The sequence below is a fragment of the Hippocampus comes genome, unplaced genomic scaffold (genome assembly GCF_001891065.2).
Source record: "Hippocampus comes isolate QL1 unplaced genomic scaffold, H_comes_QL1_v1.1 scaffold41, whole genome shotgun sequence".
In the NCBI taxonomy this organism is placed as follows: Eukaryota; Metazoa; Chordata; class Actinopteri; order Syngnathiformes; family Syngnathidae; genus Hippocampus; species Hippocampus comes.
In genome coordinates, this window is record NW_017805153.1 from 2514678 (window position 1) to 2529092 (window position 14415).

General features: G+C 41.7%; 1 protein-coding gene across 3 annotated transcripts in view; it reads left to right on the top strand.

Moving 5' to 3' along the window:
* Nucleotides 1-2706: 2706 nt before the first annotated feature.
* The window catches only part of plcg1 (phospholipase C, gamma 1), a 37439-nt gene continuing 25730 nt past the window's right edge, over nucleotides 2707-14415 (top strand). For 2 of the 3 annotated variants that reach the window (XM_019868470.1, XM_019868472.1), the window contains exons 1-5: nucleotides 2707-2992; nucleotides 3853-4143; nucleotides 13470-13622; nucleotides 13733-13826; nucleotides 13907-13954. In XM_019868470.1, the coding sequence (XP_019724029.1) occupies nucleotides 3927-4143; nucleotides 13470-13622; nucleotides 13733-13826; nucleotides 13907-13954 (512 nt within the window). In that variant the 5' untranslated portion in view covers nucleotides 2707-2992; nucleotides 3853-3926. Of the gene's footprint in view, nucleotides 2993-3829; nucleotides 4144-13469; nucleotides 13623-13732; nucleotides 13827-13906; nucleotides 13955-14415 lie in introns of all 3 variants that reach the window. The other variant, XM_019868471.1, reaches the window with a different exon arrangement.

Consider the following 14415-nt stretch of genomic DNA (forward strand, 5'->3'; position numbering starts at 1 on the left):
CCCCCTAGTGGCCTTGCAAACTTCCATGGAGTGGCGTGAAATTTGCGTCATTTTTTTTCATGAGTGACTCAGTCAACGTCACGTGCATGTTCTTGGTGGGAGAAACCGGAGTACTCAGAGAAAACTCACGCAGGTACAGGGAGACCATGCAAACTGAACTCAGGAAGGGCCAGAATCAAACCCTGGACCTCTTACTGTGAGGCGGACGTTCAACTGTGTCGCCGATATATTGATTTTTTTCATTTTTGCTTCTCTGTTTGCATTCAATCCACCGCTTGAAAGGTTAAAGCAACGCAACATAGATACTAAATCGCATGAGAGTTAAGATATCAGATGAAAAGGCTTAGATACTGTATGTGTTTTCTTTTTCATATACACGATGTGACATTCATGTTTAGTTTGACAGGAAAACTTCATCTGGCACTGGCATTAAGCAGCTCGAAACGTGTTTTTTGATGAATTGCTCACAATTTGCCAATTAACCTGAAGTGTGTTGAATTGACTGCCACCATAGAGCACTCCTGTCTCAAGTCTGGGGTTTCAAGTCAAAGCAAAAATCCAGTCGAATGAAGGCCCATATCTCTGGAAAAACGCAAATTTCACTTGTATCTCAAGGCATCACTGTACCAATTTCCCCTGGTGAGCAACATCTACCTTGGCGACATAAAAGCAGGATATTCCCTAACAGTGTTGGGGAAAAGGAGAAGAGAAGAATTGCTGATTGAGTTTGCTGTTTGGAGGGTCAGGCCATACTGAAGAGGTGGTCCACCCTCCCTAACCGATGGCCCACTGCTATTTTAGGGCAGCCTCCTCCTCTAAGCACAATGGATAAAGGGTTGTTCTGTGTTTTGCCAGGTCATATGGAGTTCACCTTTTAAGAGTGTTTCATGTACAATGTAGCTGTGCGCGTGTGAATCAAAATAAAATAGGTCAACAAGACGCCGACCGAAATAGGGAGGAAAGTGGACACCCCGACGTCCCAACGGTGCCCAAACTGAGCAACACTGCAGGAGTTTTTAAGCTTTTGCCCCACAGTGCTTAGCCAAGGACGTTACACCTGCCGCCACAACGTGCTAACACCATCAGCAAGGAAATCAGGAAGTAAAACTACATGCACAGGCGCGCTTGTTAAGGCAGGACACCAGCCGTGAGCAAGGGTGAAGGCACCAGCAGAGATCCTGGCATCAGCCAAGGACTGGCAATTCTCTGTTCATCTGGGGAAGCAACTGACATTCCCCCAGCAGAATGGTATCACAACCTGGAGGCCTGATATCCTGTTATTCTCAGACAACATCAAGAATATCGTCATGAAGCTGACGTTTCCTTGGGAGGATCGGTTGGGAGAAGCTCATGAACCAAATATGAAGATCAGCTCAGTGACTCCAGAGCACAGGGCAGGAAGGCAAAATGCATGCACATGGTGGTCGGGTGCTGAGGATTTGTGGGACGTTCCTTCCACAACGTCTCTGCACTGGGGATCGAGGGAGCAACAATGAGCAAGGCCATCAAGAACATCACCGATGCAGCTGAGACAGCCTTGAGATGGTTCTGGATGTGAAGATGAGAGCCCTGGGGACAAGCGAGTGCTACTCAAACAGGCTGGGTTGCCTGGGCAAGAAAGTCTGATGTTGAAAAACTCCTAACACCTGAGAAAGAACTGTCTCTTTCACTCTTTGTCCCTGTGTCTGTCTGCCTGTCTTTCTGTCTGTCTGTCTCTGTCTCACTACTTGTAAGCGGCAAGTCGGACAAGGAAGAATGATTGCCCGTGACCTTCGACCCCTCAGATGGCACTGCACCAAAAACCACCAGTGTGTCAAGGATATCGCCACATGGGCTCAGGAATACTTCAGAAAACCAATGTCAATAACAACAGTTCGATGCTACATCCGTGAGTGTGCAAAGCAACTACTATGCAAAGCAAAAGCCATTTACCAGCAACACCGCTGGCTTTTCTGGGCCCAAGTCATCTAAGGTGGACTGATGCAAAATGGAAAAGTGTTCTGGGTTCTGACAAGTTCACATTTCAAATTGTATTTGGAAATTGTGGACGTAGTGTCTTCCGGGCCAAAGAGGAAATAACCATCCGGACTGTTATGGATGCAGTATTCAAAAGCTGCATCTGTGATGGTATGGGGCTGTGTGAGTGCCAATGGTTTGCGTAACTTACACATCTGTGAAGGCACCTTTAATGCTGAAAGAGACACAGTATATAAATTGTAAATTTCCCCAGTGTGTGACAAATAAATGATATCTTATCTTATCTTATATAGATTTTGGAGCAACATATGCTGCCATCCAAGCAACGCCTTGTTCATGGATGCCCCTGCTTATTTCAGCAAGACAGTGCTGAATCACGTTTTGCATGTGTTTCAACAGCATCGTAAAAGAGGAGTGCGGGAACTAACCTGGCCTGCCTGCAGTGGAAACCTGTCACTATGAAACGTAATATATGACAACGGAGACCCCAGACTGTTGAACAGCTGAAGCAGTATATCAAGAAAGAAATTCCACCTACAAAGCTTCAACAATTACTGTTGAAGGGCATGTAAATTGTACAACTCATATCATTTTTATGAAGCTGTTCATGTCTCCTTTTAAAACAAGGGTATTTGACGTTATTGATCAAATGAAAATGACTCATCGGCTGGCAGTGCTTTTACTGTGAAAGGTTTCACCGGAAAAGCCGTGTTTTATTTGTATTTTGACGCTACGAGTGGTAGCAAAGAGAAGAATCGGTTGGGCTGCCACTTGGTGACTTGTGCAAAGAGCACACTTGCGTACTGCTCTCGCTGTCTGCTTGTCCATCTCTATGGACGGCCAGAAAGGAGACGACGAAACGGGACGTTTTGTCGGCGGAAGCTGGTGAGCCTCGCTGGAGGCTTGGCGGTGCTCAGATCCAGGAAAAGCGGACGAAAAGCACAAGGAAAGGCAACAAACGGGAGAGAGGGACAGGCATCCGTTAGAGATGTACGGTCAGGCCGAGATTGCGGTGGTAAGTCCAGCGCAACGCAGCAACAGCATCTACCGCATCGCGCCCCCACCCCACTTTTTTGTTCAACGAAGATATGAAATGAGACACGTCAAGACACGGAAGAGTAGCTATTCCTACCTGAGCCCATTTGAGGGTCTTAAACGAAGCACAGCAACATTTCTGTGCCTGTGGCCCAGCGACATGCTAGCTCACTCTCTCCATTCCACGCTGAGGAAATGTCCAGACGACGTCGCTTGTTTCCCCTAAACGGCTGCTCTCTTCCTTTAGCCGCAGCCAAGTGTATCTCCCAACTATATTGGCTCGCTTTAACGTGTCCGCGGCGCCAATATCGATAATGTGTTTGAACCGTCACAAGACTTGAAAGTGGAACGTGTGCGGTCAAATGTTGAGCAGAAAGTTACTGTATACGTTGGGTTAGCTTCAAAACGCGGTCGCTTCACTGCCAGATGTTCTTTTCTTTGATATCTTACGTGTATTTGTCCTAACGTCACTTGACACCGTCCAGTTTTTTATATTTCAAACTATTCGGTATCATGTCGCGGTACAATGGATCCTTGTTTTTATTTTGCCTGAAAGATGAGCTCTGTGACAAAATGTCGCCTGTGATACCTAAAGCCAAATTATTATTTTTATTACCAGCTTTGCTATGCACCAAACTACTTTTTAATTAGACCTTGAACACTGATTATTTGCTGCCTGATAAGACATGTACTTCTCTATGTGTCTAATTTTGAATACTATTCAGCCGGCGATAGCTCCGGACCTTCCTCCTGGCTGCGTCAACTATGGTTGAAAGCAAGCAAAGGTCTGACACACTTGAAATTTGTTGTTTCACAGGCCTACTCCCCCATCTGTTGTAGGTATCTCAGTCTACTAGGCCTGCGCTGAGCATATTGTTCTGAAAGGAAACAGATAACAAACAGGGGAAGTGAACATGGCTGGGACCTCAGGCTTCTTTTCCAATGGGCCCGTTACGTGGATGGACAACGACGCAGAGATGAACAACCTCTACAGAGATCTGGAACTGGGCACAGTGCTGACACTTTTTTATTCCAAAAAGTCTCAGAGGCCAGAGAGGAGAACTTTCCAGGTCAAGCTGGAGACGAGGACCATTATCTGGACCCGGGGCACAGACAAAATAGAGGGAGAAAGTGAGTACCCATTTGTACACTTGTATTTTGTCACAATACCAAAATACTGACTTTGATCCGAGTTCTGCATGAATCGATACTGAAACAGTGTAAAAGTCTTCTCGATTCTCAAAAAAACATTTATTATAAATACTGAAACTTGGGATCAAAATTTCCGTGATTGCTGGGTCCCATTCACATGAATGAAAGCCGCAAACAAGGCTCCTTCGACGGTACCCTGCTTGATGGCCATGGCCCTGCATCAAGAAAGGCGGCTTCAAGTGGATGCCAGAGGGCTTGGATGCCAGAATAGGATGATGACCGAGACATGCCTTTTCCTTTTTAACTGTAATTTTACTTTGGGTACTGGATGCTATAAACTTAATTGACATTGGATGACAGTACAAATCGACCAGTTTGAACGGCTTTTCGCCGCACTTTCAACATTCCGGTCGAGTTAGCCGGATCTCCATGGATTGTTGTCTGGTCTGGCAGGGAGCGTCGGCGGCTAAGAGTCATCGTCCACAAAAGCGGGGCTGCTGAGCCGGGCTATGGCTAAAGTCATGGCCAACCACTAAAACCTCTGTTGATGAGCGTCTCTACCTCCAACACCAGATCCATAGCACAAAACGGTTTAACTGGAGCTACAACAAACAGGAAATCGCTAATTTTATTAATCACAGAAACTTGGTAACACACTCAGAATCCCCACTCTTCAGTGCAACTTACTTGAGGCTAACCTTGGCACAAAGGGAAATTGTATTGCCAGAGTATTATGTACAATAATGGAGAGGCTCCAGCGAATGAGAACTTTGTTGCACGCTTACGACTCTAGTGAGCATGGTTCAGAAAATGGATGGATAGCAAATGCTATGTCACTGCACCGTGTAGGTTACTGTCATCATAGTAATTAATACTTGTTCGAGTACAAATGGCCATGGCTCATTGAAGTGTAGCTACGGTAAGGGATATTTTTAATAATTTGTTTTGTTTTGGTCCTTTGGCCTGAGTCTTTTTTTAAAATATTTTTAAATTTATTTATCTAATACATTTTATTGTACTTCCTTTCAATGCAAATGTTGCATATTCTTGAGCGCTGAAAGATCATTGCACTTAAAAAGGATGTACTTTAATTATTTTTGCTCTAACATCATCAGTATATCAGGGCATTTAAGAAAACACCCACAACAAACAAATTATACTATCGTCTAACCCGTAAATATGGGTAAATATGTCGTCTGGAAATATTTTTGTTATTGAGACAGGCCAACCAATAAATAATGTCAATACAGTCACAGTACAGTGACTAAAATGAAATATCTCTACCACCAGGCTGAGTAAGTTTGCTGCGGGAAACCCTATATACACTCTCGCTGTGCGTGTGCGCGCGCGTCCGTGCGTGTGTGTGTGTCTTGATCAATCGATCTAGAGCAGTGGTTCTTCTTAACCTTGTTAAAGGTACTGAACCCAACCAGTTTATATACACATTCACAGAACCCTTCATTAGGGAAAAATAAAAATATATAATAAAATGCATTTTTTAAACTGAAAAAAGTAAATACAATTAGTATAAGTATAAAGTACACGTTTTTTTAATTGTGCACAAAATGAACCAGCCAGTGATGGCCAAGCGGGCGTATCATAACTAATTGAAATGTTGAGTCGGGTGTGTCTTAACCTCAATGGCAGAGGCTCCGTCGAACCCCTGAGACCGATTCACCGATCAAACCCAGGTTAAGAATCACTGATCTAGATATCTGGATATGTATCTAAATAGAGAGAGGCAGATAAATCTGGTTGATTGTGCTGTTGGATGTGATTCAGACCAGCTTGTGGTAGAGAGGTCTGCCAGAGCTGTCTTGTTCACGTACATTCCTACATTGTGCTGCTATTGTTGTGAGAACTTAAATTGGTGAACAAATTGGAACTCCCTGAGCAAGCACTTAACTTTATAGCTGTCATGGAATGTTTTCTTCTCCGAAGATTTGTTGTGTCCAATTTACTGTCTACAGTCTTTGATGGATATGGGTTAAGTGTCACATGTTCCGTTTAATGTTTGTCAGAATACTTTAATATACAGTGTGTGCTATGAAAGGTGATGTTCATTCGATTTGTTCGGCTTTCAAAGCATTTCCCATAATAATTGGTTTCTCAAGTTCTAGAGGATCTTTGACTTGACTTCCAGTCTGTCTTTCTGTCGGTGCTGTCACACAAATGGATGAAGTCTATACCATTATAATTTTTGTAAGAGCACGTGTGTGTGCTTACTCTAGATGTAGGCAATATTGATAGAACCCTGCACTTGTTTTGATGGTGTAGATTCTATCTTTACTACAGTTCATTACCAGGTTTAGTTGCAAGACTACTTTTGGCCTAGCAGGATACCTTGTGCACAGCTGCACTCTGCTCCGGATGCAGCACACTCACACCCGCAAAAAGTAAAAAAAAAAAAAGACAGAGGAAAAAAAAAATGTTGTAATTGTATCCTATTCCTTACAAGCAAATATCCCATACGCACCAGTTCAGGACTCCAATTTAATTCTCCTTGGGAGGTGAAATGATGCCTCATTTGTGTTCAGGAATAGAGTGTGAGGCTTTTTTTACGGCCCAAGCAGACACCCCTGTGACTGTGAGGTACCGATTGTATTTTAAGAAACTATTCTTTTTTTTTTTCTTCTTCTTCTTTTTATTCTTAATTTTTATAGTCGCACACAATGAATCACATTAACTTAGAATTTTCTGGATGCAACACATTTCAAAAAAGCTGAGACAGATTTGTGATGACCACTGTTGCATCACCTTTTCTTTTAACAACATTCAATACATATAATAAGTTCATAATTATTTGCTAAAGAGAATAATGTTTCGGTTTGAACATTAAATATCATGTCTTTATATTCTATTCAATATAGCTTGAATATGACTTGAAAATAATTTTATTCTGTTTTTATGAATGTTCAGTACAATCTCCCAACTGCATTTGAACTGGATTTGTACATACCTGTGCGATTTTGACCTGATAACATCCACACATGTTGACACAACTGGGTTTGAATTGCTACTGAAAGTAAACCATTCACACCTGTGATCTGTCTCCTTATAATCTGTGTGTGTGTCAAAGTTCAGTGAGTTTCCGGGCTCCTGACAGACCATTGTACTGATATCTCTGGATTCTGAGTCATGGGGAAAGCAAAAGAACTTTGAAAAGATCTGTGAGAAAAAGTAATTGAATTGTATAGAACAGGAGAGGGATATAAGAAGATATCCTAGGTACTGAGAATGTCAATCAGTAGTGTTCAAACTCTAACTTGTGGAAAATGAGAGATTCTATTGAAACCAAACCACCATCGGGGCGACCAACAAACATTTCTTCCACAAGGCAAAATTGTTTGAGATGCAAAGACAAAACCGAGAGATGACTGAAAGACAAGACTGTTTAATAAAAAGTGGTGTGGATATTTCAAGATGCACAGTGAGGCAGCACATGAAGACAATGGGTTGCGTTGTGGAGTCGCTAGATAAAAGCCATCACTATGCCAGTGCCACCCATAAATAAATAAATAATCACGCTTACACCATGCCAACAAGCACAGTGATCAGCCTCAAAACTACTGGAACAAAATCATTTGGAGTGATGGGACCAAATTTGAACTTTTTGGCCACAACCATAAATTTTATGTTTGGAGAGGAATCAACAAGGCTTCTATGATGAAAGATACCCCACTTCTACCATGAAACAATGAGGGGAGATTGCTAATTGTTTTGGGGATGTACTAGCTACAAAGGCACGGGAAACTTGGGTCAAAAATTGATGGCAAGCTGAATGTAGCATGGTATTTAAAAAATAGTGGAGACAAATTTGCACTTATCTGCCCGGAAGCTGTGCATAGGACGTACTTGGATATTCCAACATGATCAGATGAGCAATACACGGTATGAAAAACTGGGGAATGTAAACATTTGATCAGGGTCATTTTTTTTTTTTTTAGTTTCTGTTGTCATGATTTCAAAAGTGAACCTCGTTGTTTTATATTCTCTGAAGAATGGCCAAGAAATCCTAACTCCTGCCCAGATATAGCTGTGCAGAAATCTATTTATCTATTTATTTACCGTTATTTCCTTTTACTGCAAGCATGTAATCTTGCAATAAATGGGTCTGCTCTGTTTACCCCTTTCAAATGCACTGAGTCAATAATGTCCATTAGCTTTGAAATAGGTCTCTAATTTGAGGTTAGCTATGAAGTGCAGGAAAAACATCAAGATGCATTTTGCACATTTTCACCCTCTGACTGATTTCCTTTTTGATCTTGTCAGCCTAAAAAAAACCCTCATGCACTGCACCCTCTAAAGTATAACACAATGGTTTGGCAATGGTTGACTTTACAAAATTACATTAATTTTGGAAAAAACTATGGTCAAGCCATGACATTTCATCAAACATTTATTTATTCATGCATTGTTTTAAGTAACATTTTGACTAGCTTATAATGTCAATAGATTAAAACAACACTAAATGATGAATGGTCAGAGTATTGTACCTTTTCTTTCTCTCATTTTCAACATAGCTACCCAAGTATGAATATTAAAGCACACAACCTTTGATACAAGTAATTAGAGCACTTTTGGTCAGTGAGTGACGAGAACCACTGGCTAATGCAACTAGTCATCCCCCACGCTCTCGATTCAACTATGACTAGACTCACTCCTCCTGTCGCTAGCATCAACTCCTATGTAAACATTGCTTCATTGCCACCTGGCATATAACTGAAATGATAGTGACGGCTATCCAGAACCGTACCTCAAAATGTAATGCATCCAGCCTGTAGTTTGTGGAAGGCTGTTTCTCAAGCAGCAGCAAGTGACTGCTGCCTGGGGCCAGAATGCATCTGGTAGATTGTATTACAAAGCATGCCTTCCTTAGTACACGTCTGAACCAGGTGAAAGCATGCCTTCCTTAGTACGTCTGAGCCAGGTGAATATATCCAACCACCATGGATCAAAACCAATGGTTCCGTTTTTTACAGTTACAGTTGAGCACAAGCATTATTGTTACTTTCTCTAAGTCAGCTTCATATTTTTCCAACGAATCAGGCGTGTTTGGTTACAACAGAAATATTTTACCCTGTTTGAAAATGCAGTGGAGAGAGGGTAGTTATGTCATGACTCACCCCGCAAACCTGAAGGCAGTCGGAGGCTACCTTCTTTGTCCACCGGGGTGAACCCCAATGTACATGCGTAGAGTTGGCGGGCAATAAGTATGCCCACACCTGCTCGGCGCCTCTCATCTTGGGCAACTCCTGAGTCAGTCCAACCCCTCTCAAGAGGACAAGTACCATAGCCCAAGCTGTGTGTGGAGGTCAGCCTGACGAAAAGTAGTTAAAAATCTCGACCTTGCCCACCTCAGGCTCCTACATCCCTACATCCCTAGAACCACTTTCTGTAGCTGATGATCAGATTCCAAGGTCCCTGCCTTCCGCTACACCCCACATCACCTCGCACCCGACCCCTTGGGGCCCCTACCACAGGTGGTGAGCCCTTGGTGCAGGCCGGGCCACCAGGTGCCTCCCATTGAGACCCACTTCCAGGCTTGGCCCCGGAGGGAAAGGGAAAACTGAGTCTTTATTCTTTTTCTATCTCTATTAACTCTACCTGAGTTTTTATTCATCATAAACTGTCCTTAAGTCTTGTCCCTTACTTAGGTTCTCTTTTCTACGGGTGACCCTGCCATGGGCATATAGCCTCTGAGAATTTAGCTCTTAAGATCATTGGGACAAACAAACCCCTGCACCACGATAAAAGTGATGGCTCAGAAAGGGGATTTGGGAGTCATGTGCATGCCAAATGTAACTTTGATCAGAGTGTGTGACTATGTAAATATTGAGGGAATCACCTGCTGAGCTGGCTATCACCAGTCTGACCTGCTTTGTCTTTACCTGATGTAAAGAAGCACAATTTTTCCTTGAGCACATCATATGTGTCTGGAAACAGTTCCGAAGTGGAGGCACATGAAACGCGGGGGTGAATAATTCAGTATCTGTGTTGACATGTCTGGTGTTATGCAAATGCCTTTGTTTCCAGTATGTGAAGGAAATGCTTTTGGACACAATAGTAATGCTTCCCTGAAGCACCAGGTTGGATCAGAGAAGGTGCAAGTTCACACTGAAACAACCACTGCTGCTTCCATAGATGTTGTGGTATGAATTTTATGTTGTCTTTCACTGCTGCCTTTTTGTTACTCACAAAATAATAATTTGTATTTCAGCTGTATTGCAGAGCTTTGATCAAAATGTGTTTTACGTCTACTGCCTGAATAATCCTGTCTGCATCTTCAACCAGAAATCTCAGAATTTCTTTGAAACCGTGATCTTCTGAACGTACAGTACTAGGGATGTACCACTGCCACTGATATCAAGTACTGAGACTCAGTGTCATTACATATCAACTCAACTTTATTCATAGAGCATCTTAAAAAGTAACACATCTGCTTACAATGGTCTGCACATCTTGTAAAACCCAGACATATAAAAACAAAGACAGTTAAAATAATAAATTAATAACAAAAACAGTCAACGTAATAATAATAATAATCACAACCAAATTCTGCAGGAGCCTGCTTATAATCCTGATTATTTGAATTAGGTGTGTTTCAACTTTCAGCAAGAAGCAATGGAAAACATGCAGCCCTCGAGGACTGGAGTTTGAGACCCTCTGATTTAGAGATTTCAAGACAAATAATCTGAAATTGAACTTTAAAATATACAAGCAGCCAGTTAAAGGGTAAAAAAAGATGGATTTAAAAATTACCAATTTGCCGGTCCAACTTAAAATCACTATATAAATTTAAAATCCAGATTTGAGACTGTTTGCTCTAGATACGATGCCAAGGGGCCAAAGTCAAGAGGGTGAGATATATCAAGGTTCACTGCACAAACATCTTGCAATCGTGACGAAAATGCTTTTATTATACCAAAATGTTGCTTAGAAACACAAAAGCAATTCCTTCCACCTTGGTTTAAGTTTCTCTCAAATACATTTTACTTCAATGTAGTCTGTAAATATCTGCAACTGAGCCCACAAAATACTGAAAAGTTATGATTGTAACTTAAAATTAGACTGCACTCTAATGATGACAAGTACTGTAGAAAATTGATGGATGGGTGGTTGTAAAGAAATGTTCATGTACATTTAGTTTGTGGACTTAAGAAGTGCTTGTGGAACGCACAATGGAGAGATGAAGGAAGCGTGGGAGTGTGCTGCAGGGTACATCCTCTCATCTCCTTTAATGAGGTTTATACCGCTGGCTACCTCCTTGTTTCCGGCATCTGCTCAAGTCGGTCCCACAAAGTTTGACACAAAGGACTGATACAAGTCAACTTGTCCTGGTTTTCATGCAAGTCTGTCAGCACAAATTGGTGAACCCAGCTTGATCCAGGGAATGAGGGAGTCGGGTGCAACAGTTGTAAATGAATGCTTTGTTACTTACTTATCATGACAAAACAATGCTCATGACAATTAAACTTTGTGTCAGTGGTTGAACAAGTTGTAAGTGTAAAAGTTTTTAAAAAAGATAGAACAGCGCTATACAGGTCAAGCCTGTATGCTATTTACCACATTTTAGCTTGGTGAAATTCATTGTTTTTTTTTTTTCTTTGGGGGAGGGGGGCGGGGTGTCAGAAAAGAGCATGTACACCTTAAAACAAGCAGATGTGGTGTGTAGGCGACAAAAGCACAGGAAGTGTGGTGGAGGAGCAGGAAGAGTGGCAGGAGCTGAAAAAAAAACATGACTGTGTGTGTGTGCATGTGTGTTAGCTAGAGAGTCCCCTCATTGCCAAGGCCTTCAAGACTCCTCAGCCCACACGTAAACTTTGTGTGCGCTCATTAACAAGAGGCAGGCTCCAAAAATCATGTTAATCTCTCAAGCTCAGTGAGTATATAAGCTTGATCATATTTGAACTTGGTAAGAGCAGTCAGCACCTTAGTTAAGTGTCAGCTTTTACATTGCAACACTGGGTGCTAGAACTGAAACACTAACCTCAATTAGCAGTTTCTTCAGTGGCAAAAGTTTGACTTGACTGCCAGTCACAAACCCCACAGAGCATTTAACTGTAGTTGACCAGTGGGTCAATAATTAACTTCTGTCTCGTTGGGAGTGGTACATTCTATGCCAATATTGTGTTGAGTGGTGTTGTTTGTTTGATTTGCTTATTTATGTACCGTATTTTCCGCACTATAAGGCGCACCGAAAAGTCTACCATTTTCTTAAAAGTTCACGGCGCGTCTTAAAATCCGGTGCGCCTTGTGTATGGTCATTACTGTAAATATGTCGATCCCAAGGTGGCTCCTTGCTGGAGACATGCTTACAAATCTTATAACTTAACTATTCCTTCAATGAAACTACGAAAATTGAAAATAATGCATCAAAACAGAAAATCAAGCGAGGAAATCACAAAATAAATTATATAGCCCCACTACAGAATTTATTTTGTGATTTCCTCATTTGTGAATACAGTACACACTTCTGAGACAGACCACTCTCCTCCAATTTAACTCAACTGTATTTATAGCGCACTTTCAAACAGCCATTGCTACATACAAAGTGCTGTGCATGGAGCAACTAACATACAGTATATACAACAATAAAGCAATAATCAGTAACAAAGATGGTACAGTAGTAGGCACCATACAGTAAAACTAAGATCAAATTTACTGACATCTGATCGTTCTGTTGCTGCTACGCTCAAGGAAATGCCAAAATAAATTCTGTCGGGGGGCTATAGAATTTATTTTGTGATTTTCTGTTTTGATGCATTAATTTATTTTCAATTTTCGTAGTTTCATTGAAGTAATCGGAAATTTACGTTTTTTTGGAGGCGGTCATGAACGCCTCTCCAGTCAAATGGAAGAAGAGAAGGCACGGAGATGGACAAAGACGTACCTGTAGCTCCATCTAGTGGATGCATTGTCGATTGCGCCTTATAGTCCAGTGCGTGCAATATATGAAAAAAATTAAATTATAGGCCATTCATTGAAGGTGGGCCTCATAATCTAGTGTGCCTTTTAGTGCGGAAAATACGGTATATTTATTTATTGCTTGCTTTTGCAAAAGTCTTTTGCCTAGTGTACACCAATTGATTATTTTTGTTGTTGTGATATTCACGCGTAACTCTACGATGGTCCGCATATATCTCTCCCTCTTTTCATTAATTTGCCATTTTGATTGTGTTTTTTCCGGAAATGTTTTTTGCAAGCTCTGCAGCTAGGTTGCTCTTGTTTTGTGGACTCATCTGTTTTGGGCTATCTTCTCAACACTTATGTCGTATCATGTCATCCGTGTGCCGTATCAACAGTTGACATCCGAGAAATCAAAGAGATCCGACCCGGGCAGAAGTCCCGGGACTTTGAGCGCTATATGGAGGACTCTACAGCCAGGCTGGATCAAGCGCACTGCTTTGTCATTCTGTACGGGACAGAGTTTCGCCTTAAATCACTCAGCCTCGCAGGTATGCATTTGAAGATGTTTGACTGCCAAAGCATTACGGCATCGTAAATGGTGTGTTGTTTGTGTGTTCTTACCCCCCCCCCCCTATTTATATATATATATTGCTAATAGCAACGTCTGATGAGGAGATGACCATGTGGGTGAAGGGGTTGAACTGGCTTGTGGCAGACACATTGAAATCCCCAACACCACTTCAAATAGAGAGGTAAGGAAGTACATGGTGGACATTTACCGTGTCTTGGATTTCACTGTCGGTCTTTTAATCTTTTTAATGTTTCGAATTAGGTGGTTACGGAAACAGTTCTATGCCGTGGACCGCAACAGAGAGGATCGGTAAGTTGTTTAACTCAAGTTTCACGCTTATCACCCACATACTTGGACCTGTGTATTTGCAGAATTGGGGGTAGGGAGGTTGGGTGTTTGAAAAAAGTTAAACCCCACACAGACTCAAATCCAAACACACACATAGACACCAGTGGCAGGCCGTGCATTTCAACCTTAGGCCTTCAGCGACGTCACATACATACACAATATAGGCTCGTCAAGCAGCACTTAATTTCAGGAGCATTTAAAACCATTAAGTATGCATTCACAATTAAGAGCAGGAAACTAAATTTACAGATATTGTCAAAAATAAAAAGATGATTTAAAAATACTAAATAAAATGCCACCCAAATTACGCTGTGTGATCTTAAACAAGTCTGTCCAATAAATTGCGCAATGTCGCAGTTTCATATAAGACACCAACCAAACAATAACAAAACAAACTATTCTTTGAAAATAAAGTAAACAGA